This window comes from Tyto alba, unplaced genomic scaffold, assembly GCF_018691265.1.
Source record: "Tyto alba isolate M040663 unplaced genomic scaffold, T.alba_DEE_v4.0 Super-Scaffold_46, whole genome shotgun sequence".
Classification (NCBI taxonomy): Eukaryota; Metazoa; Chordata; class Aves; order Strigiformes; family Tytonidae; genus Tyto; species Tyto alba.
In genome coordinates this window covers 5,554,753-5,581,023 of record NW_024881322.1, presented here as the reverse complement: position 1 = coordinate 5,581,023, position 26,271 = coordinate 5,554,753, and the positions used below count along the sequence as shown (strand labels likewise).

General features: G+C 38.6%; 1 protein-coding gene across 5 annotated transcripts in view; it reads right to left on the bottom strand.

The window, feature by feature from the left end:
- The window catches only part of DNAJC13 (DnaJ heat shock protein family (Hsp40) member C13), a 56,038-nt gene that overhangs the window by 17,053 nt on the left and 12,714 nt on the right, over window positions 1-26,271 (bottom strand). For 4 of the 5 annotated variants that reach the window (XR_004406847.2, XM_042806380.1, XM_032991205.2 and 1 more), the window contains exons 6-38: window positions 25,245-25,445; window positions 23,964-24,170; window positions 23,780-23,875; window positions 23,534-23,625; window positions 22,549-22,715; window positions 22,370-22,449; window positions 22,121-22,290; window positions 21,182-21,281; window positions 20,818-20,925; window positions 20,421-20,576; window positions 19,596-19,652; window positions 18,177-18,298; window positions 16,897-16,972; window positions 15,725-15,820; window positions 15,439-15,582; window positions 14,237-14,251; window positions 13,644-13,726; window positions 12,287-12,440; window positions 9,992-10,095; window positions 9,758-9,917; window positions 8,665-8,727; window positions 8,231-8,332; window positions 7,983-8,087; window positions 7,389-7,591; window positions 6,859-6,943; window positions 6,220-6,374; window positions 5,213-5,258; window positions 4,840-4,994; window positions 4,022-4,223; window positions 3,221-3,336; window positions 2,346-2,424; window positions 1,795-1,930; window positions 480-664 (exon numbers count right to left, since the gene is read on the bottom strand). Coding sequence is in view for 4 of the 5 variants with exons in the window: in XM_042806380.1 (XP_042662314.1) it covers window positions 480-664; window positions 1,795-1,930; window positions 2,346-2,424; window positions 3,221-3,336; window positions 4,022-4,223; window positions 4,840-4,994; window positions 5,213-5,258; window positions 6,220-6,374; window positions 6,859-6,943; window positions 7,389-7,591; window positions 7,983-8,087; window positions 8,231-8,332; window positions 8,665-8,727; window positions 9,758-9,917; window positions 9,992-10,095; window positions 12,287-12,440; window positions 13,644-13,726; window positions 14,237-14,251; window positions 15,439-15,582; window positions 15,725-15,820; window positions 16,897-16,972; window positions 18,177-18,298; window positions 19,596-19,652; window positions 20,421-20,576; window positions 20,818-20,925; window positions 21,182-21,281; window positions 22,121-22,290; window positions 22,370-22,449; window positions 22,549-22,715; window positions 23,534-23,625; window positions 23,780-23,875; window positions 23,964-24,170; window positions 25,245-25,445 (4,020 nt within the window). In the remaining variant the exon portion in view is untranslated. The remainder of the gene's footprint in view (window positions 1-479; window positions 665-1,794; window positions 1,931-2,345; window positions 2,425-3,220; window positions 3,337-4,021; window positions 4,224-4,839; window positions 4,995-5,212; window positions 5,259-6,219; window positions 6,375-6,858; window positions 6,944-7,388; window positions 7,592-7,982; window positions 8,088-8,230; window positions 8,333-8,664; window positions 8,728-9,757; window positions 9,918-9,991; window positions 10,096-12,286; window positions 12,441-13,643; window positions 13,727-14,236; window positions 14,252-15,438; window positions 15,583-15,724; window positions 15,821-16,896; window positions 16,973-18,176; window positions 18,299-19,595; window positions 19,653-20,420; window positions 20,577-20,817; window positions 20,926-21,181; window positions 21,282-22,120; window positions 22,291-22,369; window positions 22,450-22,548; window positions 22,716-23,533; window positions 23,626-23,779; window positions 23,876-23,963; window positions 24,171-25,244; window positions 25,446-26,271) is intronic. The other variant, XM_042806381.1, reaches the window with a different exon arrangement.

The following is a 26,271-nucleotide window of genomic DNA, read 5'->3' as shown; positions in this document are numbered from 1 at the left end:
ACCAAAAGGGTTGTCAAGCACTGGAACAGGCTGCCCAGGGAAGTGGTTGAATCAACATCCCTGGAGGTATTTAAAAGATGTGTAGATGTGGTTTAGTGGTGGACTTGGCAGTGTTAGATGTTAATGGTTGGACTCGATCTTAAAAGTCTTTTCCAACCTAAATGATTCTATTATTCTAATACGTGCAACGAAAAGCCCTTCTGCTCAAGTGACTGGTTCACATTTATCTATTTTTCCACATGGGTAGTTTGCTTATCCACAGTTCAGCAGACAAGCCTAGATCCAGAAAGGGGTATACTCAGCAAGAGGCTTCTCCTGCTGCATCCAGAAAAGAGACAGTAAGGATCAACGAGCGTCTCAACGAGACTAAAAGTTATTCTTAATTACATCTGATGTCCTCTGTGGTGAGGGTCTAGGATTTTTAGCTATGGGAAAGCTAGACTAAGAAAATTCATTTCAATAAGTTTCTTTCCATTTACCTCAATTCCATTTTCTCTTCTCAATTCTTCTGCATTTAGTGCTGAACAATTGACAGTATGGAAAGCAAGTTCTGTAGCAGCAGGCAACAGAGGAGATTCTTTGGAAAACAAAAGGTCATCTGATGTTTCAATGGTAATAGTCTTTATCAGCATAGGATAACCTGCATACTTGTAAGGTTTCAACTCTGAAAAAGGAAAAAAGTAAAAGTTTACATATATGCAGTGTCTAAGCAATTTAAACCATTACATAATTACCAGTGGAAGGTATGTCAGATATCTAAGGACTAGGAGTCAAAGAAAATTGGAGCAAGACTGAGCAGTCCACACAATCTGACTCCTTGTCATGTAAGGCTGGTCATGCTAGAAGCTGACAGAACTTCATGGAAAGAGACTCATTTAGGGTTAAAAAACTATTTATCTCCAGCAAGCTCCCAGGCTCAGAGCCTTCTAAATGATGCTTGCCTGTCTCCAGAGAAACACGAGTACAGCTTTGTCTGTCTTAGGCCAGGATCATCTAACAGTAAGCCTATAATGACCTCTTCCAGTTTGACATGGCAATCGTATGTTTTAAACAGTATTTTCCATTCCTTCAGGGTTCAGCAACGATCAAGAACAATTTAATCTTGCAGTACAGAGCAAACTGTGAGCTGATCTATACAAGTCTACACTAATGTTGTCACTGTCTCCACACAACTGACAAAGCTCTGTGTGCATATGAGGTTCTTCCTTTACCGTTATCATGTAACACCTGCAGAGCCCGAAGTGTTTTGCTACGCAAGACTTGGACATGCCAGCAGCTGACAGCCCAGGACTGTAGCCAAAACCAAGGGTTAAAGTACTCTAGATGCCTCTTTCCCAGGTGGGCTGTGAAAGAGGTAGTGTTGCAGCACACTCAGAGGACTAACACTAGTCAGAATTTCTGCCAGTTTACACTCATGTGGCTATAAGAAGTGAGAATCTCACTTATACCCAGCATCTGCCATCTGGGTAACTTAAGTACTAGCAAGGACTTTTCTGTATAGTCAGAATTGCAAGTCCAAGCTATTTATGGAGGAAGATTCAAACCAATTAGAATTGGAGCAGAGAACTTCAAAAAGTTATTCCTGCTTTTTTGAATTATGTCTTACTGCAGATTAACTTATTTCATGGAAGAAAAAGTCCTATTTTGAAGCCTTTTACCATAGCTACATAACGCTGCAGCGAGTCAGAAACCAGATCAACAGAACACAGACCCTAGCACAGAGGAGATTAAAACTGACCACAACGGCCACTAAAGAAATGAAGATAAAACATTCTTCTGCGACTGCGTGCTTACCTTCCTTATGCCTGTTGAAGAGGATGCTTTGAGTTTTCAAGATCAAAATTATGTTTTCTGGATCTGGCCCATCTATCACCTTGGCAGACTTTGTGCACAGAAACTCATATGCCTTATTAACTTTTTCAAACATATCCTGCAAATAAAGAGGAATAGTCTTAAGAGTCACTAAGAACCCTCTAAATTACTACAGGTCTGCAGCATCAGTTTAGATGTAGTAGGTACAGTTTAATTCATTGTAAGAATGGCCAGAGGATGCCGTCTGTCTTTGAAAAGGGAGCAATTAGCTTATTTAGGTCTTGTGTAACTAAATCAGATGCTGAGATGTGGGTCAGACCCAATTACAATTTACTGCAGAAATCCTAGTATTTCTTGATTGATGTCAGTTAAGTTACTCATCTGTAGGATTAATCTGTATTTTAGTATTCACCTAGGGCACATCTTTTAAAAGGCAGAAAGAAAATTCAAGTGGGCATTTCAGAATTTTTAATACACGTAACAGCTGAATTTGTCCCCCCTTTATTAACACCATAACTTTGTGTTGTACATACCCTGCCTTCTGGATTCTTGTCTGGGTGATATTTTTGCGCCAGCCTGAAATAAGCTTTCCTGATCTTGCTTTCATCGTGCCTATGAGACAACAAGTCCCAGTACATTGAATAACATCAAACAAACAGAAAAACAAGCCTGGATTCTGACAGCAGTACTAATAGTAACTGCAATTAAGTGAAAACTACAAAGCTCTCATATTTTAATTTGAAAATCCTGCCTCATCAGCTGACACTGAATGGGGGTAATCATGTGGCCACAGAATAGATCAAAATTTTAGACACAGAAAGTATTTTAGTACCTCTCTCTATATAAAATACTAACCACAAGATGCTCAAAGTCCCTGAATCTTCTAAGTGAAGAGTATAAGTGAGCTATAAGTGATAAAAGTTGGTAGTTCTTGATTTGTAGTAAGTGCACTGTTCTCAAAAGATAAATACAAAGTACTTGTAGAGGCCTGAAGTCAGAGACCCGTGGCAAGATAGGAGATAAAAAAATCTTAAGGATATTATCACTGAGAAAAAAGACAATATTTGGCAGTGGGAAAAAGGATGATTAGCGAAACCATGTTTCACTTTGAAATGTCCTGTAAAACAGCATAGTGAATACTTTCTAACACAGAGCTCAAAGCATTTTTTTCCCCAGTGTCAGTTTATCTGAACAATTCACAATTATTCTCTCAAACGCTGGATTTGGATTTTCAAGCTTTGTTTCTTTTTAGATAAAGCCATCTTCTACTGTGAAGGAAGTAGGTGCTAGACATAAATGAACCGACACCACTAATTGGTTGCAAGTACTGAGATAAACTTCAGTTTGTTCCGTGTGTCGAGTTTAAGGAAATGTAGTTATAAAACTTTCAATACTGAAGACAACTTACTGGCCTTGTCCTTTGGGAAGGTTAAGGACTTCATAAGCATCATCTATTGACATGGTAGGTGGCTTCTTTTCTACCTCCTTCTTCCAAGCTTCTAGTGTATCTTTCAACAGTTTAACCTAAGTAATTACAATTTATTAGTGGTTCATTTATTCATTATGACATTACACATCTTTTTTAATAGAGTACTGCTTTATTAATGAATCCTTATCACCCATCACCCCAAGTTCAAAGACGTAATCTTTTTAGCTTTAGTAATTATGGTTCCCCCTCCAGTCAGGAAGCAAATAAGACTTTGCTTCACTGCAGTGCTGTATTTTATTCAAGATAAAAGCATCTTAACTTTAACTTGCCTGTGCAAGAGTCACATTAGAAGAGAGAATCACTTAAATGATACCACAAAAACTGCAAAGCTGCATGAAATAAGTAAAACTACTTAGATCCAGACTATAGACTTGTACCGAAAGGATCTCACCAATTCTGTTAATGTACTGATACCAAGTTAGCTCAATTTCTATCACTTGAGATTCATCAAAACACTCTGAAGTTTCTTGAATGCTTTATTTTGCTTTTTTCATAGTTACCATAAGGAGGATATACTTAACATGGGGTTGCTGTTGGGTACGAAGACTACTCTGCTTCAAGATAAAGAATTGTTTAACATATTTTCTTATGAAGTGAAAGTCGGGATCAGTTACCTGCAACAAACCTAGCATTTTATTTCCTTACTTTTTGTTTTAAATCCCACTTTTAGGACTCTGAAAGATCAAGAACTAAATGAATCCCGAAATACTTCATACTTACTGGATCTTTAATTGGCCAGTCTGGAAATCTGAGTGTATCACAAAGATGCTTGAGGTAATAAATATTACAGAACAGCTCATTTTCCAGCTGTGGATAGTTGATAACTGGGATAGGACAGTATTGGTAGAGTGCCCTTGTATTGCTTTGAAGACGAGGGGTGAAGTCAGCAAGATGAGCAGCAATCTTCTCTATCATAAGACGCCTAGAAGTTACAAGGATTGGTTTAACACATGCCAAGCAGTCCTCAATCCCCAGTGACTGTACAAGCGTGTTCAATGATTTCTTCTGAAAAAAATTCTCCTTGGTAGTTTCCCACATTTCAGAAGGTATTAAGAATAGGATTCAGTCCTATACTGTTATAAAGCTATTTTGATGCCATGAAAATTTGTTTACTAAAAAGGAAGTAAAGTGACATTCTGCCCTCGCTCAGCACCTCTTTACTTTTCGGGAGACCCTAAAAATGTATTGTAATATTAGAGGTATATCTCCTAGATAGGTGCTGGGAATAAGTGAGTACAGCAAGTATAAAGCAGTTCACATAAATAGTGAAGTTTCCACTCACAAAAGGAACTTAAATACAATACAGGCACATGTAAAACATGTCACAGAAATACTCCCCTTTCTGCTTCCAATTCTGCTCCCCCCACACTTGTTATTTCTGATAGAAGCAGAGGTAAATGGGGGAAGTAACGAAACCATGGAATCCAGGTATTTTCAGCTTTCTTTAGAAGCATCAAAGACAAGACCTCTTCAGCATGAAACGTAGTTCAGATATATTTGTTTTCAGATTTATTTTACCTCTGACAGAAAACAGTTACCTCATTTCATTGCTCCAAATTGCTTCTGGAGTGTCAAATTCTCCAAGGAATATCTCAGAAAATTTTTCTGGTTCATAGTTTTCTAAATAACACACCATTGCTTCAGGAAGAATATGTCCAAGTATACTTCTTTGAACTATATCTTGACCTTTTGTCTACAGAAGAGATCACATTGTCATCTCAAAGGTAACCTGAATTCAGTCTCACTAAGCAACTTGAGAACTAAAAAAACCTTCCCCCTTTTTCCTTATAGTTCTTAAATTCTAACTCTTGAGAATTTAGAAAAGAACAAGCATCAAGTATTGTTAAAACAACTACAGATGGTCTGCAAACTATCTGGAAACAGAGATAGTGACTTTTGCAATCTACTCACTTCTTCAGACTTGAAAGCTTGCTTTGTATGTGTGTATTTCAAAAACCTAGAAGAGAAACAGCAATTATTTTCTGTTTAATTGATACTTAAGGCACCCTTGAAAGATAAGCAGACCAACATAGATCAGCTAGCAGGTCTCATACTCTTTTTATCTCCAAGTAAATGTAACAGCAACAACTGAACAAGAACCTCTGTACAAATTCCATCAAATCCTTGGGAACTTCACCAAGTTAAGAAAACCCATATTATAAATGTTGCCTTATGTTCATCATTTCAGTCTGAAAGTCTTGCCCCTGAAGGCTTGTTTTCACCTCACAAAAAAAATGAAGCTGGTAGAGACACAGACAACCCTTCCCTACAAATCGCTCCCTGCACCGTGAGATCATTGCAGGGATGAAACAAGATCATCTTCCACTAACTGCTGACTAAATCCTGTTACACTAGACATCACGTAAACATGCAATCGTTTCCCAGTACGTTTTGCTATAGAAGAGAGACTTATCTGGAATTGTACGGTAGCTTTTTATGAACGACTGATTTTAGAGGAAGAGTACTGGAATGAGCTGCAACAGCCACCTGCATCTGCCACGCATCTGTGTCAGTACAGACCTATTTATCTGATTTGGGCTCTAATATTAAAACAGGCCCTTAGACTTTTTTCCACTAGTTTTGATAGCTGCTTGATATCAAAAACTACATTAGCACATCAGTAGCCTGTATTACTACTCTTCAGTGCCTGTAACTATTTGTTCTTCTGCAATAAACCATGCCTAGTTGTACTGTTAGAACTGTACGATCAGACATGCTCTCCTTCCCTCCCTGGCAGGGTCACAAGCAATTCACTTTTTTAGTGACTGACTGGACCGTGTGGAGCCAATTCTTCTTGAGGGTGTTTATTTGCCATCTCATGTTGGTTCTAGCAAGCCACACTCCCTGAAGCATTTAGAACAGCAGGCCTTCAGAGCATGACTGGTCAGGATGTATTTTTAGCTAGTCTTTTTCCTCACCTTGCAATAGGAAGTACATTGGAACCCGTGTACATCATGATAAAGAAGAATACTCCACTCAGATAAAAACGAGGTAACTGAGGGTTATCTTGCATGACATGAAACAGCAAAATAGCGACTTTTTCCACAAGGATAGGATCAAAAGTCAGTAAAAGCTGAAATTAAACATAAGCATTTACATTAGCTGCTTGAATAATGCAAGTTACCTAGCCAAAATGGAAGTTAACTAATTCAGTACTGGGACAGAGCAGTAAACTTGTAAGAATTTCAGTTAAGTAATACTTCGGCCCAAAAATAACAACTTTTAATCACAGAATGTTTAAAGTTGGAAGGGACCTCTGGAAGTCATCTTGTCAAAACCCCCTGTTCAAAAGCAGGGTCACCTAGAGCTGGTCACCACGGACCACATCCAGATGGCTTTTCAATATCTCCAAGGATGGAAATATTTATTAATGAGATACTGACTGAAACGTGAAATTTGTAACACCCAGTGAAACAAAGAACTGCTTGTCCAGAGACCTGCAGGATGTTACAGATGCCACTTGGTGTGTTTGTCCAACTTAAAGTATTCACACAAGGAAGACTGCAGAGCAAGTCAGACTTTTACTCATTCAGATACATTTTTGAAGAGTTACTTACCTGAGTGATATGAGGAAGGCAAGTACTGTCTGACAACAGCCTTTTTACTCTAGGAAGAGGTCTTATAATTGCATTGTCTTGATCCCTAAAAAATAGTGCCACAGCAGTAAGCACACATGTGCCTTCTCTCTTTCTAGAACAAACAACTTAAGCCATAAGTATCAGGCTATTGAGATCATATTCACTGTCGTTACTTTGTTAACTTCAAAGTTTGTTGTTAGACTTGGTAAGTGTGGTTTACCTCATGCATTACCACAGTTTTGGTTTTAAGTTAAAACAAGAGCCTGCCTGCAAGACTACGCTGCTGTGCATTAGAAACGCACACAGCTTGTGTTTGCAGTCCCTTTCACAGTATTAGAATTGTCTCATTTACAAATGCTCTACTTACCTGCAGAACTAATTACTACTATGTAAAAGGCTCTTTAATACAGTTCATTAATGTAGTACTTGGTTTCTAAGAAAAGTTTTAAGACAGAATTTATGTGTCTGCCAGAGGAAGTTAGCCACTTGTGCTGAAAGTTAGCGTTTACCTGCTGGGAAAATATCCACACATTGTGATGAGCATGTTGAGTACAAGTGTAGCAAGGTCAGTCTCGTTCAACACGGGCTGGCCGCTGGCAAGCAAGCACCACTTCAGCTGAGGGATGACCTGCAGTGGTCGCCAGCCATCCATACCTTGAGCCCAGCAACGTGTTTTAGAAGTCAGCTTTCCACTGTTCCACAGTTCCTGCATCTATTACAAGATTAGAGGTTAATTTGATTCGGCATTCAGAACTACCTTTGCTCCTAAGCATTCACACTCAAGACAAGCTTTTAACTGCTGTATGGCAGACTACTACAGTTGCACGAAATTCCAACCTATTTATAACTCTGACAGGAAACACGAGGTAAAAGTTGACAGATTAATTGCAGCATAATTGGGGCATGGAGGTAGGCAGCCTTACCAAAAAGACTGTGGTTCTTGGCACAAGTCTCTTGGCTAGCTTTAATCCTTATTTAAAGGGTTACTTGGAGAACACAGTTTAGCATTGTTTACAGTTTTCCCCCCTGCACTGTTTGAAACACACCCAGCCACCAGGACGGAAATCATTTGTCAAGTTTGAGAGTTTGAAGCTGACTGGTACCTCCTGAAAGCTGTAAGGACCACTCCGTTCTTTGTCAGCATTGCCAAAGTACCATTCTTTCTCGCTCTCCCTCTTCATATCAGGTGCTGCTTCAATCACATTGCTCTAAAAGTTGATGTTTATAAGAATAGCTTTAGCGTCAGTGCAAATATCACATTTCTACAGGAAATGTGAAAAGGTCATTGTTTTGGGTTTTTTTTTTTTTTTTTAAGAATTGCAACATATGAAGAGTAACAAAGGCCACATACCTGAAGAGGGACTGTAGCTCTGCTCGTGTGAAGATGTGCCAGAGTAAGCAGATCTACAAGGATTCTAATGCCATTTGAATCCATAAGGTCCTTCACATTTTTCTGTTAATGGATGAACTGAGTTAACATGAGCATTTTCTAGGTAAGAGTTGTTACAAGTACTGCACAGTTTTATTCAAGAAGTAACCATGAGAAAAATCAAATCATTCTCAAATGACTAAAATGGTACAATCACCACAATATCTACACACTTCCTTCAGCTTTCACACCAGTAAATAACTACCACCACCTCCCAGATTGCTGTATCATTGTTTTAAGACTTCCTCAAAACTTGAGCTTTTGCTCAAGTTAATCCTGAAAGACTATTTCAGACCATTTTATACACCTGAAAGACCAATAAACAAACTACTGTTAAGTGTCCATGCCTACCTTACCTTATTAAGGATCAGTTTGTTGAGAAACAGTATCAATCTGTCCCGCTCAAGCCTGTCAGTGCACTATTACAGCAGAAGAGAACAAATTAATATTTGATAACAACATATTAGAAGTTACCTTCAAAAGTCAATGCAGTTGCACCTGCAAAGATCTATTTTATCATGCCCAAGATAAAACTGCTGACTAAGTGTCCAGTTTCACTCACAGCTAATAAACATAGCTTTCTGCCACTGAAGAGGAAAGCCCTTGTTGCCCTCCATCCCCTTTGGTGCTCTTGGTCTGACGCCTAAACCCCCTTTTCTGTTAAGTCTATTGCTCTAAAAGGACACTGTTTGGATTCCCCAATGAGCTCACTAAACACAGATATAAGGGAAAAGAGGGAATGCTTTCAGCCAGGAGACAGAAGGGGTCTTTGATGTTACATCTCTGGTGAGACTATCAAGACTCAAGGCAAAATAACAAGAGACTGCATTAGTTCAGTTTCACTTACAACAGCCATATCTAAAACCTATACTGACGTTAACAAAGAATCCCTTCTTCAGGCTGCATGGAAATGTATTTTTGCAAGTTATATCAGTTGTCAGACATAACTTAACAGATATTTAATAGGCAAAGCAGTTACCACTAAAAATCTAATCCATCACATGTGCCCATATAAGGCTACCATTTCATTAGGTCTGGGGCTGTTACTACTACTATTGAAATCAGTATTTTGGAATAATGTCAAGGAACAAGGTTCTCCTCTTAAAAAGCTTTATGCTTCTGCATTTTTCAAAAGCAAGCACAAGATTAATATCACACAAAGTTCCTTCACACTATTCCTGTACAGCCTGAAAACCTGTTAAGGCCAGCAAAATATAGATAGACTAGATTGAAATACCTTTATGATCAGCAGTTTTTCTAGTGAAAACTTGAACTGAGGCAACTGGAGATACTATGAACACTGGGTGACAGCACAGAAAAAAGTATTCATGCTGTAGCTTCACTTTCTGTAAAACCAAAACTCAGGTTTCACAGCAACTTGAAGGATTTGAACATGTCAGGCTAGCCGTGTGTTAACTACTATAGCAAGCAATTTTAAATAATTCTTACCCTTTCTAACATCCCAACAATGTATTTTGTATCAGAAAATGGTCCTATTTCTTCATAACATCTTCCATAAACAATGGCCAATGCTTGCAGACATAAGCATTTCATATTCACTTTTGGGGTAAGCAAGAAGCGGTGGTAGAGTTCATTGAAGAATTCATACCTAAGGAAGAGATAAGATTTTAGTGAAGAAAATGGAGACCTTAGGAATAAGATAGGATTTTAATAATGTCTCACGATTTTTTGATTGCTCCACTTGCTTCAGTTTCATCTTCTTCCAATAGCAATCTTAGATAATAATCCCCTATTTTTATTTCCTCAGAAAGGCACTCATATTTTACCTGCAACACAGAACAAGTTACTTAACAGTAAATAGTTTCTCCTTCATTAAGATTTTGCTTGCAAAACAATACTGTACTTGCTTGCATCCATAAACTAAACAAGGTTAGCAACCCCTCCTACAGTCTGAGAAAGATACAAAGCTGAAAGTTTGCTGTTAAAGAAACACACATCCACAAAATATATGCCATAAGCTATTGCTGTTGTTCCCCAGAATAAATGAAGTTTCTCATCTTACTGAAATCTCAGCTTCCAGCCTTTAAGTAACTTGTTTCTAATATCAGCCGGTTTTATTAACTAAACTTGGATAATACATGATGTATTCAGTGACTCAAACTTTAATAAGTAGTTATTCCATTGCAAGGCATTTCACTCAATGTGACTACAAGACACAAGCGTGACTTAATTAGTAGTTATACTTGCCATTATGCTGGGTAGTAAAAGCCTGGAGGCATTAGTATACACACCAAGCAGCTGAAGTGAAGTTGCACAATGAGAGCCATCATTTAACTTCAGAGCAACTACATTAAATTCAACCATATGCCTCAATGATCAGTGGTTTTAAGCATTTCGCAAGCACCTCATTTAGGGGTACCTCTAACACCACAGAAGCCACTCTACAGTGGTTTTTCTTATCTATAGTTTGCAGGTCATTGTCATGAGGCCACAAAGTTATCTATAGATCTGACCACAGCACATGACACAAGGACATCCCACTAACTAGGACACTTCCACAGCAAACTCAAGCCACCATCCCCCTTGGCAAAGCGACAGGTTCCACAGCCGACGGAAGCCTTTGTCACCACTACATAGTTAGTTCAAATACTTACAGCATAGCCCCCCAAAAATATTAATTTAAAATATTTAAAAGCAATCTCTGAGACAGCAGCTGTTCAAAGATCATGTTACAGAAGCCCCCTCAAGCCAGACCCAAGGTATCCTGGGCTGTAACTGCAAGAATGCTAATAACACATTCTAGTAGCATAAGCCAGATAGGAACACAAAATTAAGGTGGGAAGCCTGTATTTCTAGGTTTCAAATTCGTACTTCTGATTCTTCCCCAGTTAGCACCCTTTAAGTACAGACAGAATTGGGATAGCAGACACTGTGGCATGCAGAAGTCCTGTGCCTGATCCATACCTGAAGAAAACTTCAAAAGCTAAATGCCAATGCAATAAATACCAATCCAAATCCAAACTTAGCTATTTACAATATCAAGGTAAGTAGTAATCTGTAGCTGTGGAATCGGGAAAAAATTGCATACATAAAATAGTTTTATCCTAAAGCATTAGCCTGATCTCTGGCAATCAGAAGGAATTTTAAGACTAGACAACTGAATTCCTCAAAAGCAGTTTACTCTTGTTTCCCTAATAGTCCTCTACTCAAATTTCAGCTAGAAAGAAAGGTGTACTGTGACAAGGATGGCACTGGGAACATAAGAATTTCTTACAGTGGAATTTAAGCGTGGCCTTGCTTTGCTTTAGCATTACGCATTAATTAGAACTGTGTGAAACCGTAACAATACTAGAGATAAGAATAGAGTACAGGAAATGTTTATTAACACATTACTTCAAAAACACCTTGCAAGTTATTTTGAGAAAGACAACTAGGACGATACCAATTGCTTTGCAGAAGCTTGAAAGATTATTCTGACTTTAGGTACTGCTGTTCCTAGAAGACAAGAACAGTACCCCCAATCTATAATTTACAGAGCAGCGTGGTTTTAGCCACATAGCCTATCCATGGTCTGGCAACCCAGTATTTAACAGCCCTAGGATCACTGAGACATGATGGAAATAAAGACCAGGAACTTGCTACCAGGAAGTGACTTGTGAAACTACCCAAAACAAATGTGACAGAGCACATTCAAGAACAAGTATGACTTATCTTGACAACAATGTAACACCAAGGCTTCTCTTTTCCTTTTAATGCAAGAATACATCAAGGGTTCTGATCATCTGTACAGTATCATTTGTCAGGCTGAAGAGCTTTCAGTTTTGCAGAGTGACACTGGACAATAGCACCTGTTCAGAACCTCAAGCCTTAGCAGTTTATTCCTTAGCACCAGAAGAATTCTGGCTTGCAGTCAGGGATTGTCAGCACAAGACTCACTCATGTAGTCAGAGACAGAAAAGTGACATTTTAAGTAGACGTATTTTAAATATGCAGTTTCTCCTACAGTGGGTCATTTACCTCAAACTCCTGATGGTTCCATGAGATAACATTAGCACTACCAAGTTCTCTGTCAATATTAAATGCTCTCATCTCAGACTCAAGAGTATCTCTCAGTTCTTCCCGTGTTTTGAAGTTCCAAATCAAGTTTGATCTAGCATGATCCTGAAGAAATCTAAAAAAAAGTTACATAGTTTAAAGCCCTCAAGACATTATCTGAAAAGCAGACAAGACTCAGCTAGAAAGCTAGAGAAGATTAGCATTAGTGGACCTCAATTTTAAGGCACTGAGTAGCAGCCTTTAGTTTGTTACAGTCATTATGGTTGTTCACTCATATAGTATTTCCAGTCGTGGAGGTCAGCCTAGACTAAAGCATGCCTGTCGTCATCCCTTTTGGCTCAATTTGCTATCTGCATATAGTTGATGACCAGGAGATCTGCGAGCTACTCATCTGTCAGTAAGGGATATCAGTGAACGATAACCCAGGGCGGCAGACATGGACACACCAAGTGTATGTCTTTAAAAAGTAGTTCATGCAGGAAAATAGATGTTCATGTCTTAAGTCAGTCTCACGAAACAGTCAGTGGACATTCTTCAGTAGCAGTTACAAGACAGCCTTTGAATCCAGAGACTGGCTGAGAGCAGCACTTTAATACCCAAAGTTTAGGAGCATGTGAATCTTCCTTTCATGCAACACTTGTACAGAACAGACTGTAATTGACCTTTAGGAACATTAAGCATCAAATCAAACAGTTAAGTTTACAGAATTTCCCAAAGCTTGCTTTCATAGCATTTGCTGAACAGTCAAGCTTTATTAGTCCATTGAACGTAACACTCCTAGCCAAAGTAAAGCAATAATATCCCTTTCAGATGGAGGCCCCTCCCTTGTAAACTTTGGCAGTTGTAAGCAAGCTGCATTTAGGACCTCTGACACTATTTGAAATCCAGTATCCACGTGTTTTCTCTTTGCCTGCCTTAAGCTCATTTTTACGCCAATTCAAGTTAAAACATCTTGAGTAGCTCACAGGTCAACACACCAACATACTATAATGATTTTCAGTTACTTTGCTTAGCCTTCAACATCATCTGCATCTGCCATTTGTTATTCACTCTTCTTTTTGACTCAAGAAAACAAAGGATGTAGTTTGATAACATTTGAGAAGCTTTCAAAATTGCCCCCCTTTCCTAAACACAAGCTAAATCCTCAAGTATACTTTAGGATTTCATCTTTCATAAGTTCCTGTTACAAAGCACTTGCACTGCTTCAAGGCAGGCAGAAATTGGAATCAGGCCACAGCAACCCAGAAGATATCAACAAGAACATCCAGCCAGGTGATAACTTGTATCTGAGACCACTACAACAGTATTAGTATTTTACCTGTAATAGAAGAGATCCCAGTTTGCTTCTATTTTTATTCTTTGGCGTCGTTTCCTTAATATCACTGGCTTTTGAATAATGTTCTGCAAGAAAGCCAAATTTAAGAAGTTAGTAGAAACAGATACTCCCCATTTTCCCCTTTTAAGATAAAAAACTGTTTTTTTTCACTCCTTCGAAAGCCACACTAAGTTAAGCCTCATTAAGGAGGTCTCCTTTTCTAACAAGTAGTAGCAACAGACTTTCACAAGTGTTATTTACACCAAGTTAAGTTATGCCAGAGAAACTTTCAGGTGTTTAGCAAGTCATTCATTTAGAAGCAAGTTATCCCTGAGAAAAGCTTAGTCCCCATCACCATAAGAACGCATCAGATCCAAAGCTGATGGAAGGGGACATCCACAACAAGAACGCTTTGCTCTTGAAAGGAAATAACTAGAGCAAGTCACAGAAGGAAGTCACAAACCTGACTTGGCCACTGAAAGGTTCCCTGGTTTGATCAAGCATGAAATCAATGCTACACTCTACATGAGGTACCACATGCAAGAGGAGGCCTGAGCAACATAACTCACATAAGTGGCAGAGATATACAGACTCACCATATTGTTTCTGTCCTGATTGTGATGGAAAGTTGGAAGAAAAAGAAAAAGGTACATTTAACAAGCCACTGAAATAATTCCAAGTGGTAATACCAAACTTGCTATCACCTTTCCCATGCTACACTGATAAATATTTACTCTGAAATTAAACAGCTCAGAACTCCAGACAGAAAAACTGTTTAAACTCAGTACCTAGACAAGTGCAAGTATCCAGAAGTGCAATTTGCCCTCCCATCACTGTTTTCCACATTTCTCCATTAATGCTTTGTTTTGTACCTAGTTCACCAGTATGTCAGCAATATTACTTGTTAAAATTCTACAACAGATTCTATAACAAATTTGAGCTAGGTTTTACCAAAAGTTAAGGTTTTCCCCAAAGAGAAGCTTATTGTTACATCAGACCAAGTACAAAGTCAGGCATTTATAATACTCTGTATCACATCACTCTTTTCATCCTTCCTTGCATATGTAATTCTTTGTTTCAGTTCCAGAATGCCTAAAAACAAAGCTTAGTCAGGAAACTACAGAAAGTTAAAGGAAATGCCTCATAATTCAAAGCGTCTGTCATAGAGAACATGACAATGAAAGAAAAAGGAGACCAAAAGTAAGAACTCAGGCAGTGTTTGAGCTATCCTCTTATAATAGCAGATCAAAGCAGTCACTTATCACTTCAATCTTAACCATGGTTTTATTTATAGTCTTATGTTGCAATTTAAGCACTGAGATACCTATATTCAAGGTAATACTAAGCTTCTTCAATCAAGTTCCATAACTAAAATACCACTAGCATAGAAGTACATCATTTCAGATGCGAAGAATATTCATACTTTCTTCCAAACATAGTTTAAAAACTGGCTTTGCCACTTTTCAAGGCATTTCCTCTTCTCCTGTATAATTCTCTTAGATGAAATGCACATAAGCTGCACTCCAGTTTGATAAGGTCAGCTAAAGCAAGACCAAACTAAAGCTTTACGTGTATGCTGAAGGAATCCTCTTGCCTGCTTTACATTCTCCCTGGAATCCATTTCTAACCCAAGATGAAGAGTAGTAAAAGAGGCAGAGTTTGCTAAAAGCAGAACTATGAGGCTTCCCACATTCCTGCACTTCTACTACTGTCAAACTTCCCTCTGATTTCATGGAGTTGTAGGTGTTCCTCTCTACACGTAGTCAAGTTGCTGTAACAAAGTTTCAAATACTTTTACCTCTTTTTGAGCTATGCCCATTCTATCTCTCCAGTGCATCAAGACTAGATCCACCTTCTCTTTGGCAAATTTTTCAACTTCCTTTGCAGCTTTTCCAGCCAGTCTCTGCCACTCTGGCACTTTATTAAACTTGCCATACTGATCCTGCAGAATAAATCCTATTAGTTGTTTGCAGTTGTAGATAGACTTATCAACATGTTTGATACAGTGAAGTGTCTGTATTAAAGAAGTCACTAAGACTGTACGTGTATATAATGGAAGAGGTAAGGCAGCTACATTTACTTACAGTTGCAATTTTTAAGTTATCTCTAACATGCATCCTATCAGCATCTTTTTCAGGAACAGGATCAGCACTATCGAGGTATGCCAGCAAACCTGGTGGCTAAAAACATTTAAAACTAGCGTCACCACACGTGGCTAATAGAACAGAAACCATGACATTAGGTAACAATATAATTTCTTTGAATTAGGGATTTCAAAACAGAATTTAAATTCTACTCTACAGCAAGTACCTAAAACAAAGTAATTTCTTTAAATCAGGGATTTCAAAACAGAATTTATATTCTACTCTAAAGCAAGTACGTAAAGCTACAGTAGCTTTTTGCTTTTATTAGTGAAATCCAACAGAACCATTCAATAGAGGCACATAATTAGCTTCACTACAACAGAGCTCTTGCCTATAACCCGTTTCTTAAAGAATCACTTCATGAATCTAAGGACTGCAGGAAGAGTTGATCCCACAGCACTGTTGAGGGGGATGAATACTGTAACACTAGAATCCATCCATATCCTTTGATAGGGATTGAGTGTTGCATGTGACATTAGAGATGAGGTAGTCACCTATGTGACTAAGCCTTCCAGAAGACGGTGACCAAGATGAGGACAGTTTGCTCTGCCAAAAATGAATGAACTGCTATTTTGAATTTAAGTTGGTATGTTTCAAGATTCAATAATTCCTTACAACAGTATTCTTCGAACTAGTTTCACTGAAGTAACTTAAGCAAGAACCTTTCAGGAGACTGTAAGGGGGAAAGAACATGGGACCTATCAGCCAATAGATAAATTCAGCAAAAGTTGGACAGGCATGAAAGCACAGACAGAACTGTTGCCTTAATTTTTCACTAGCACTAAGCATTAGAGACCATATTTACTATGGCTCCCACATTTTTGTCCTTTTAATAAGGAAAAATGTCAGATGCCTTACTTCTATGTTTTGTGTCATATACCATTTTTACAAGTGGCAGGAAAGTAACAGAATACTTTAAGAATCCACCATGTTTTGTACTAGCCATCAATATCCTTTAAATAGCAGATACCAGACTGTTGATCTCCCAGGCTAGACTTCTCCCTTGGAGGGGAAAGGGGATATATTTATTATACAGACTATCTCAAGTTTTTTAATACTGCAGGCTGTCAGATTTTTTTTCTTTCCCTACTCTATATCCCATTTTTACTCACCAAAATACGTTTCAACAAGTTCATAGCAGTTTTGTTCTCAGCTGTCCAGAGGCCAACCAAATGTCTACTTAACTGCCTGAAAAAGCCATTGAAATTAACATACTGCAAGTTAGTATTTTAAACAGATTTTTAAACAGCTAAACTAACACCCTTACCATGTTGGTGAAATGAAGATGAGCAAGAGCTTCGTGCTCTTGAGTGAGAGCACAAAGCATTATATTGTTCCAGTTCAAGTATATGCTTAGCATGCTTTAAAGTGTTGCCTTTAAGAAGTTCCAGTGAAGTTAGAAGAACAGTAGCAGCACATGCTTTTTGATCTAGACCTCAAAAGAACTCTTGAGCAATAGAGCAGAAACTAACCATCTAATAACCAAGTGTAAGTTTATCCAGTCAATCTTAAGCTACAGTTAAAGTTAAGAGTCTAGAAGCCATCAAGAACTGTTAACTGCACTACTTGAAGCTCTTAATACTAGTTATTGGCTAGGAAAGTCTTGTTGGGAGTCTGCCTTCTGTGCCAACTGACACTTTCTGCCAACATTAGTCACTGGGGTTCTGCTGCATTGAACTGAACCATTGCTTAAAAACACGTCATAAGCACTAGCTCCAAACAGAACCAGTAAGGCAGCAGGTTTCATACTAGCTCTCTCCTGGATGACATACAGTGGCAACAAGTTCAATTTGCCACTACATTGCTTAGCAACTCTTCAAGCACGTGCAACTAAAACTTTTATCATCTTGTATTTGGGTGGAAATAATTGAATTATTACTCATCCTCCCCAGCATCCCCCGAGGCCCAGTCTCAGAGCTCACAAGTTCTACTGACTGTTGAATTCAGGGAATGATTTCTGTACAAGAAGACTTCTCTCAGATGGGATAGGTGACCCTAACTTCATACAAGATGTCTGAGGTGTCCACACCAGGATTCATACAGTCGTATAATGCAAACTGAACCTTTTTTCCAAGTTCCACACATTCTATTTGCCTTTTCTTTCCCTGAGTGTCATCAGAAAAAAAAAAAAAAAAAAAAAAAAAAATCAAAACTTGGGCCTTTAATGAGTAACTAACCCAAGACCCCTTCTGGAAAAAAAAAAAAAAAAAAAGGTTTACTAAGTGGCTGCAGTCTCAGAAGCAGCTATCTCTACTTAAACGTACCAGCTGCTGAAGAAAATATTCTCCTAAAGAATTGCAAGTTTTCTTCCCTGACCTCCCAATGATTCTAATGTTAGCTAAGGCATTACTTAGACTTTTTAAACATAATATATCAAGTGAGACTGACATACCTATTTGTAAGCATCCTCTGATCTGTGCTTATTGTAAACATAGCAGTGTGCAAGTGACGAGGTAAGGCACCTTCACTGAGGGCAAGATCTTGCATTTTGGTAGCAATCTCTTTGTCTCCTTCCTTTGGAAACAGGGCAAGATGATTACTAAAGAAAGAATCTTAGTTAAGCTGCTTTTATCTTAGTCTACAGTTCCAAGGCCTTTTTCACCATCAATTACGTCAACTAATGTCCAAAAGCCAGAAGCCAGACTTTAAGTACAAGTTCTTGACAGTAGCTGATCAAAGTTGCAGTAAAGCCATGGACCAGATAAGTGGTAGTTGTATCTATGAGGACAGTAACTGGATAGGGTAAGATGCATGTCTCCCATCATAGATCAGGAGGTTGGTAGTACATTTACAAGTACCATTTCCACACTGCAACTGCAAATCAGGATTAAACAAAAAATGACAGGCACAAGTAATTGCTTGTTGCTTGACTTTGACAGTAACCATTTAAGATTAACTGGTGCTGTCTGGTGTAGGCAGCCACATGGGTAAGACTGTCACAATCAATATACGATAGTTGCAATGAATAATTAAGAAATACCTTTCACTGCATTTTTTATTTGCCCATGTCTCACTATAGTTCAAGTGACAGGAGTTGTAATAACATTAGCTAGAAGTTACTATGCTGTTTATCAGTTATATCAATGGAAACTTGCAGACTTATAATACCTCTATTTCAGGTGTTCATTCACTTTCGTTCCAAGAAAGTACTAGATGCATTTCAGATGCATAAGCCATTGTGATACAATGAGACACCAACTTAAGCCCTGAATTTCAACACAGGAAGTGTCAAGAGTCAGTTAGCAAGGCCACCCTGCAACAATCACGAGCAGCCCTTGACAAGTATGGACTTGGCCCATACACATCATGTGGTATGAAAACTAACAAAGCCAAATCATCCTTTGCTGAGGCAGAAAGAGCAAGAACAACAGAGGCTGACATCACTAGTCTGCTCTGGGACACTACTGCCTGTGAATCCCAGTCCCATTCCATCTGGCAGTGAGTCCCAGGAAACACAGCCTCTCCTCCCTGAGACACCCCCTTTAACATGCAGGAGAAGTCCAGGGGCTCTGAGGTATGTGACTGAGCTACGTACAACATTAACAGCCAAATCCTGACTGCAGTATGAAAACATGCAAGGCACTACCTAACATCCCAACTCACATGCCTTCCAAACCCCCAAGTGTGAGATAAAGCAAGTTGCTACATTAAACCAGTCTCAATTAAGCAGGTGTTCTGTTCCTCACCTTCCCCCCTCATCCCCACCAAGAGAAGCTAATAAAATTAGCTTGTATTGGTAAGCAATTGCACTTCCAAAAGCAACAGTACATATTTAGTATGCTATCCCAGGTAACACTGATAACAATCTCACCTCTATTATTGCCTTCATTACCAAACCTGCTCCTTTCACAATTGCCATGGAAGGGTGCTAAAATAGAACATTGACAAAATAATTACCCAAGTGCAAAATTTTGAAGATTAGATCACCTGTGATTCAGTTTCCTTCACTCATCTACTTGGCTGTTCTACCTCCAGTTCTGGGCAAAAGTTAGGATTTCAGCTTTGTGCGAGCTAGCCCCAGGAACAGTTCCTACCCTATACCTTTAAACAAGAATCACTCACGTACTGTCAGATGGACTTCTTGGCACTGAACAGCAGTATGTGCCAGAGAAGCTGGAATAACGCTGGGGAAACTGTCTGGCATAAGCTGACACTAACCAAGAAGCAGAACAACATACTGTTTTTACAAGAAAAAAAAAAGCCATTGATATTTCAGCTAAAAATCCAAGAATTCTTACAGGTTTACTACTGAAGATGTTACTCTTGTTTTGTAACTCTCATTTACTGAGAGAAACAAAAAGGTGGCAGGTTCCCTAAACACAGGAAGATCTGTGCATCTGCTGAATCTAACTTAATATTTAACTGGTGTTTTAAAGTGTTTCTGGAAACAAGTCCCAGGCAGTCTATTCTACAATGACTTGGCATATCATTCACTATGGAATAACCACCTCAGTCTTATATCTGAAGGTAAAGCAATAGGTCACCGTAAAACTCCACCAGGTAAAAAAAAAAACATTTAGGCACATTTAACCAGCCGAACCGTAGAAAAATTTGTCTTTCAGGAGAACAACAAAAAGTTCATGTCCACTGACTACTTAAGGCCTTTAATAATAATAAAAAAATCATAAAATCTTACCTGAAAGAGCTTAAATAGCGTTCTTCCATTAGATGCCACCATTTCCAACAACATGTCAAACTGCTGCCCCTCAGTAGTCTCACTATACGGAGCACATAGGGCAAATGTCAGGAAGTCCAGAAGCGAACTAATTACTAGGGCACCTGTCCCATGTTCCTGAAATTAGGAAGACAGGTATGTAATACAGACACTCAAATTCTGCAGAATAGACAGATACATTCTAACCTGTCAAGATCCAAACTTATTTCAAACAAGCCTCAGTGCCAGACACAGCTGTATTTTCTGCACTTTAATTGCAGATACAAATACGTTCAAAGATATATCCAAGTATGACAGAAGTGTTTTCATAGCAATAAGAAAAGGCAGTTAAAGCAGCTGTTTTCAAAATTTGACTTACCACATGGGAATTAAATTTCTCTAGTAGATTTTCTAGAAACTTCTTTGAGGAAAGAAGGGAAGCTTTGTTCAACTGCTCCTGCCTCAAGTCATAGTCATCATGCATGGGCTATAAAAAGAAAAAGTATTCACTATGCAGTCACATTTCAACCCCCCAGTTCTTAACAACTGTAGTCCAAAAGCCATACTCTGAACCCGTGTAAGAAGCATCTCCTACTTCAAGTTCTAGTTAAGCAGGAAATCGCTGTACAACAAGTTATTTCATGTCTGAGCACACTGCAAATTGAAGTGCAGTCCATATTTGTCTTTCAGGAGACTGAAGTTAACACATTACAAAGTGAAAGAATCTGTAATTTAATACTTACACACATAAGAGCACAAAGCATGTCAATAGAGGCATGGGTTACTCCGTCATTGTTCCTCTTGAGGGCTTTCACAACCTTCACTCCTAATCGTTCTCGAAATCTTTTGAAAGGAAAGCAAAACTACTAAGATTAGAGAGGAAACCGAAATCTTAGTTTTAAGATAAAAGTCCAATTGGGGATCAGAAGTGGCATATTCCCATCGCATTTGGCAAGAGAGTACCTTGATGTCTACATATATCTGAGACTCCTTGGCAGGAAATGTTAATATTGACTTCACTGTTAACAATATGCCAGACCATATTCACCAAAACAAAACCATAATTCTGTAGTTAAGAGATAGTAATAGTACAGGACACTGTTCACAGAGAAATAGAACTTTATAAAGGTCTCTGACTAAGTGTGTATGCTACTCTTCACATCATTCCATTGCCCCATAATGCAGTCAGAAATATTCCAAAGAATTTTTCATTTTCAGAAGAACATCAGGCAGTTTTTCTGTTTCCTTATATTATATAATTAAAGACACAAACTCCAAGCAGTGTGTACTTACTGTAGGAGTACAACTCAACTTCCTAAAATCAAGTTCTACCTTCTGTTGAACTGAAGATATCGATGGCATCAACATACTTTAAAAATGAAGAACTGCCTACTTCAAGGCCAGATGAAGGTGCATTTTAAAAACCATATTTGACTCAAGACAGAAAGTATATAGCAATAAAATAATTAGTTTCATATACTAATGAACAACTGGGGTTCTCAATTTACATTAAGGCCTGATAACAGCCTCATTCTACTAGAAGCAACCGCGTACAGAGTCTTCTAGTCTTTTTCAGAAGTGAGACTTAACTCCAATTCTCAGTTTTTAAGATAAGACATCATCAAAAGCTCAAAAACTGTCTTCACCTACTAATTCCATACTTGAAGAGACTTCACACTTACTTTGGAAGCTGAGTAAAGGCAAGGAAGCCTGCTTTTGAAGCCACTAGTCGTCTTACTGCTTGGAATTGGCTTTCAAGCTCTGCATTAGATGCTGCAATATCTCCCTCCTGCGAGAGCAGTGCTGTTATGGCATTATTAATGAGTTTCTCCTTGTTTTCTGAAAAAAGACCCTGGTTAAGAAATAACAATTATTAGTGTCTTTATGCACTAACAACATCTTGAGAGGACGGGCAGAGGATTTATTCTTACATCTTGTGTAACTGCATGTAGTACCCCACTGTAGGAAATGTTAGCATTGAACCTGAACACAGCATCTGCAAAGTTACCATCTGGAAGAAGACATAACAAAAGTTAAGTGCACAGTACCTAACTAAGTATCTGGATGCTTTAAAGAGCACTATAAAACCACATAATAAGCATGAGCTTACTTGGAGGAGCAGCCAAAAACCTGAGATGAAGGCTCTCTACTTCTTCATCTACAGGCATACTGAGTAATCCCCAACGCTGGCCTTTGTGTGTGGAGGTCATTTTCACACAGACATCTCTATTACCAGAAGCTCTCACTCCATCCAACAAGCTAGCCAGGAGAGAATCTCTGCATTGGGAGAAAGACATACAAGTACAATTTAGATCAGGAAAATGATGCTGAAGAGCCAAGTTAAGAAAAAAAGGCAAGGGGCAGGGGGGAGGGAAGCGGAAATCGAGCACAGAATGATATGCAGCAATACTTGGAATCTCTTACTAACACTGCTGCTAACAGCTACACCCCTGGAAGAAGTCACTACCTTTCAAGTGTTCCTTTATTCAGGGTGTAAGACAGAACAGAGCTGTTTTACACTCAGTAGAGCCAGCTGCAGCCTTTCACTTAAGAGATAGCTTCTAGATGATCTGTTAATGAGTTACACATGTCATGAGCCAATTCATCCCTGGGCTTTCTGCAAAACCTCACTTAGCAGGATTAGACTGCATTACAACTGCAAGTCACTCAGGGACTATTCTGTTGGTTGTTTTCAATAGAATCAACCAAGACCATCCCAAGCAGAAGCTCAAAGGGTTTACAGCCTTCACATTTCCACATCACTTAAATTGTGCTTTCTGCCCTTGTCACAGATATACTGCTTAATCAAGTACAACATGCACAGAGCAACATTGCTTAGAAGAAAGTCTAACCGTCCAACACCTCTACATGTTCATCAGAAAACTTCTGGACAGATTTGCTTAAAATTGAGATGAAGATAATTAGGGAGATATTTAGATCCTGTAATAAATCTTGATTTGTAAGTGGCAGACCACTAGAATAGCAAAGCTTTGAGTTAACACTTCCTAGGGTCAGAGTTTATGGGACCTGAGAAACTAGCACCACTACAATGGCAACCTTCATTTGAATTTATAACCCACAGGAGCTCAAGTTACCTTTCTGTTGAAGAGTATTTCCGAATTTGTCCTTTGATAAATTCAATAGTAAAAAGCTGGGGGTTTTCAGTGTCACATACTATCGCAAATACCTAAAAATAGGAGATAAGCATCACATTCATGAAGCAGTGTTATTTATCTACTCTACAAATTAAGGCCACCTTCTGTATACTATCAAATTCCTACTATTATCATCTTTTAGAACTTCTATTTGAAAAAGCAGTACTGAGAAAGGTCTCCTCTTACCTCGCCTAAAGGTTTCAAAGTTGCAATGTTATAGGTAGCTGGATCCCGCTCAACTAAGCAAGCTTCTGTAAGAGCTAGTACTCTTTTCACAGGCTCCTTTTTAAGAAAAAAAAATAAGGCATGTTAGGAAAGAGAATTCTTAGCTGCTAAGAGGCACCAAGTAAGTTCAGTTTGATACCCTTACCGAATGCCTAGGTGTTATTTTTTGAACAACAAACTCTGCTAAAGATGTTACAGATTCATCATTGCTGTATTTTCCGAAGCGAAGATTCAAGTATTGCTCAAATTCTAGAGATTCTTTCCTTATCCGCAGAGAGATACCTATGAAATTGCCAGCATGCTCTATTGCACTTTTGATGATCTCCTCCCTCTGCTCAGATGCAAACAGGTGCTGCAAGTTTTGACAGGGAAAAATAAGTGAAAAATATGGCTCAACAAATCAGTTCCATAAATAATCCTCCACTATGTACTAACAGTAGAGAATGTACCCAGCAGCTGGACTTGCCTTTGCTAAGTGCATGGTATAAAGAGAAGAGGTATTATGCAAGAGATGCACCATTAGGCTTACGTTTGCCTTTCAAAAAGAAAAAAAAATCTATAGCAGCTATTCCTAAAGGGTGCCCTGCTACACATTAGCATGCCATTAAAGTAAAGGTCTGCATGACCTGCCTGTCCACCCTCAGCAACTGATCCTGCCAGCCTGGCTGGAGTGAGGAGCCAGAGAACCACAGTGGTAGCCACAGCTGCTATCTTTAAGGGCTGCTATCCAGCCTTGCTAGGCAAGGTTAAAGCAGCTTTAGAGAATCAATTCCATATTGCTAGTTTTATGTCAGAGAAAAGTGTGCTGCAATACAAGACTTGGAAACCCTGATCTAGGGAACAGAATCCAATTTCATTAGTAGTGACTGAGGTAGCTGTATATACATTAGTAACCATTAATCTATTCCTAAAGTTCCATTTCAGCTGCTTGCAGTATAATACACAGAAACCCTTTTAAGATTTTGAAGCCAACATGCAGTATTTCCCAGGCAAAGCTCCTGCGTATCAGATCACAGGCCTAAAAAGAAAGCATCACCACTGATCAATCTCTTCCTGAATAGAATCACTCCATCAGTTCGGTAGATTAGCAACACTGCCTGTCACTTTTGTAGCTGAGAAATGTCAGGAAACTCCACGTCCACATTGCATTCATATTCACTATCCAAATATAAATAGCTGGATATTTTATGCTCTGTAGTTTTAAGATATGCAGTAAGCAAAAAAACACCCAAACATTGCTCTCAAATATTTTAACTAATTTCCTTTGGAAAAAGTTTTAAAACCTGTCCACAAGCCTTGAAGCTCCACAGGCAGGTCCCAAAATTTAAGCAGACAAGTATACGCATCTATGTTGAAGCTTCATTATTAAGTATGCAGCTGTAAACATCCTAAGCACCATACCAAGATGTTTTGCTTTAGTACTCACCAATCTACTAAACCCTCCATAGAGGATACAGAAGCCTCCCTGATAGCGAACAATATCAACAAAGCCTTCAATGTTTCTGTAGTCATAGGAGCACAGGACTTTATTTGTTGCAGGATCAATTTGGTCAATACCTCCAGGAGTCACTTCCAGAATCACAGGTTTCCTTGTATCGCTCCAGTGATGTTTATAGCAGTTATACCTCTGGAGAGACAGATACTTTCAGACATCTACACACACATTCCTTTACTACACAGCAATAGTTCTTTTCCAATCTGGTAAGCAGCATGGGTGTAAAGTACAAAAAATTGTATCAATTTCCTTAATGCTCTTATCTATGCTAACACTATGAATCAAAGGAAAGTAGCTGTTGACTGACAAGGAAAAGTCACAGCTTAATGCATTTTGAAGAGAGAACAGCAATCACAAAACAGCTGCTCCAAAAGGGAGTAAGTTTCTCTTGCTGCAGAAGGCAGACTATTCACAGACTCTGTGCACTGCAGTTAGATAAGTAAACTTATCACTACAGTGCATATTTTTCATGTCCTGCAGTCATATTCCAAGTACAGACTTATTGAAACCAGCAAAATTTAGGTCTGCTCTAAACTACAGTAAAAGGGACCCTCATATTCCAGCAGTGTTACTATACTCATCACTGAAAATTTATTCTATGCAATGCTTTAAGATACTTTAAGTGCTATCTTCTGTGACCAGACAACATAAAAGCAAATATAAAGTCCAGCTCACTATACAGCCTTGGTTATTATTATATTACTAAGATTCATTAAATGGCAATCTTGTCTTTAATCCAACCTACAGATATCCTCCTAAGGAACAATATTCCCACATCAAGTGTTCAGGATGTTATGCAGAACACTTTAGCATTAGAAAGTAAAGTGCTGGAAGTAGTAAACACTGAATAATTAATCAAAGATTATGTTTTCCTTCTTCCTTTTCTCTCTAAATAAGGACTCCACATGGCAAACCCTTTTATTTCAGCAGTAACATTCACAGTCATTAACTGTACCAC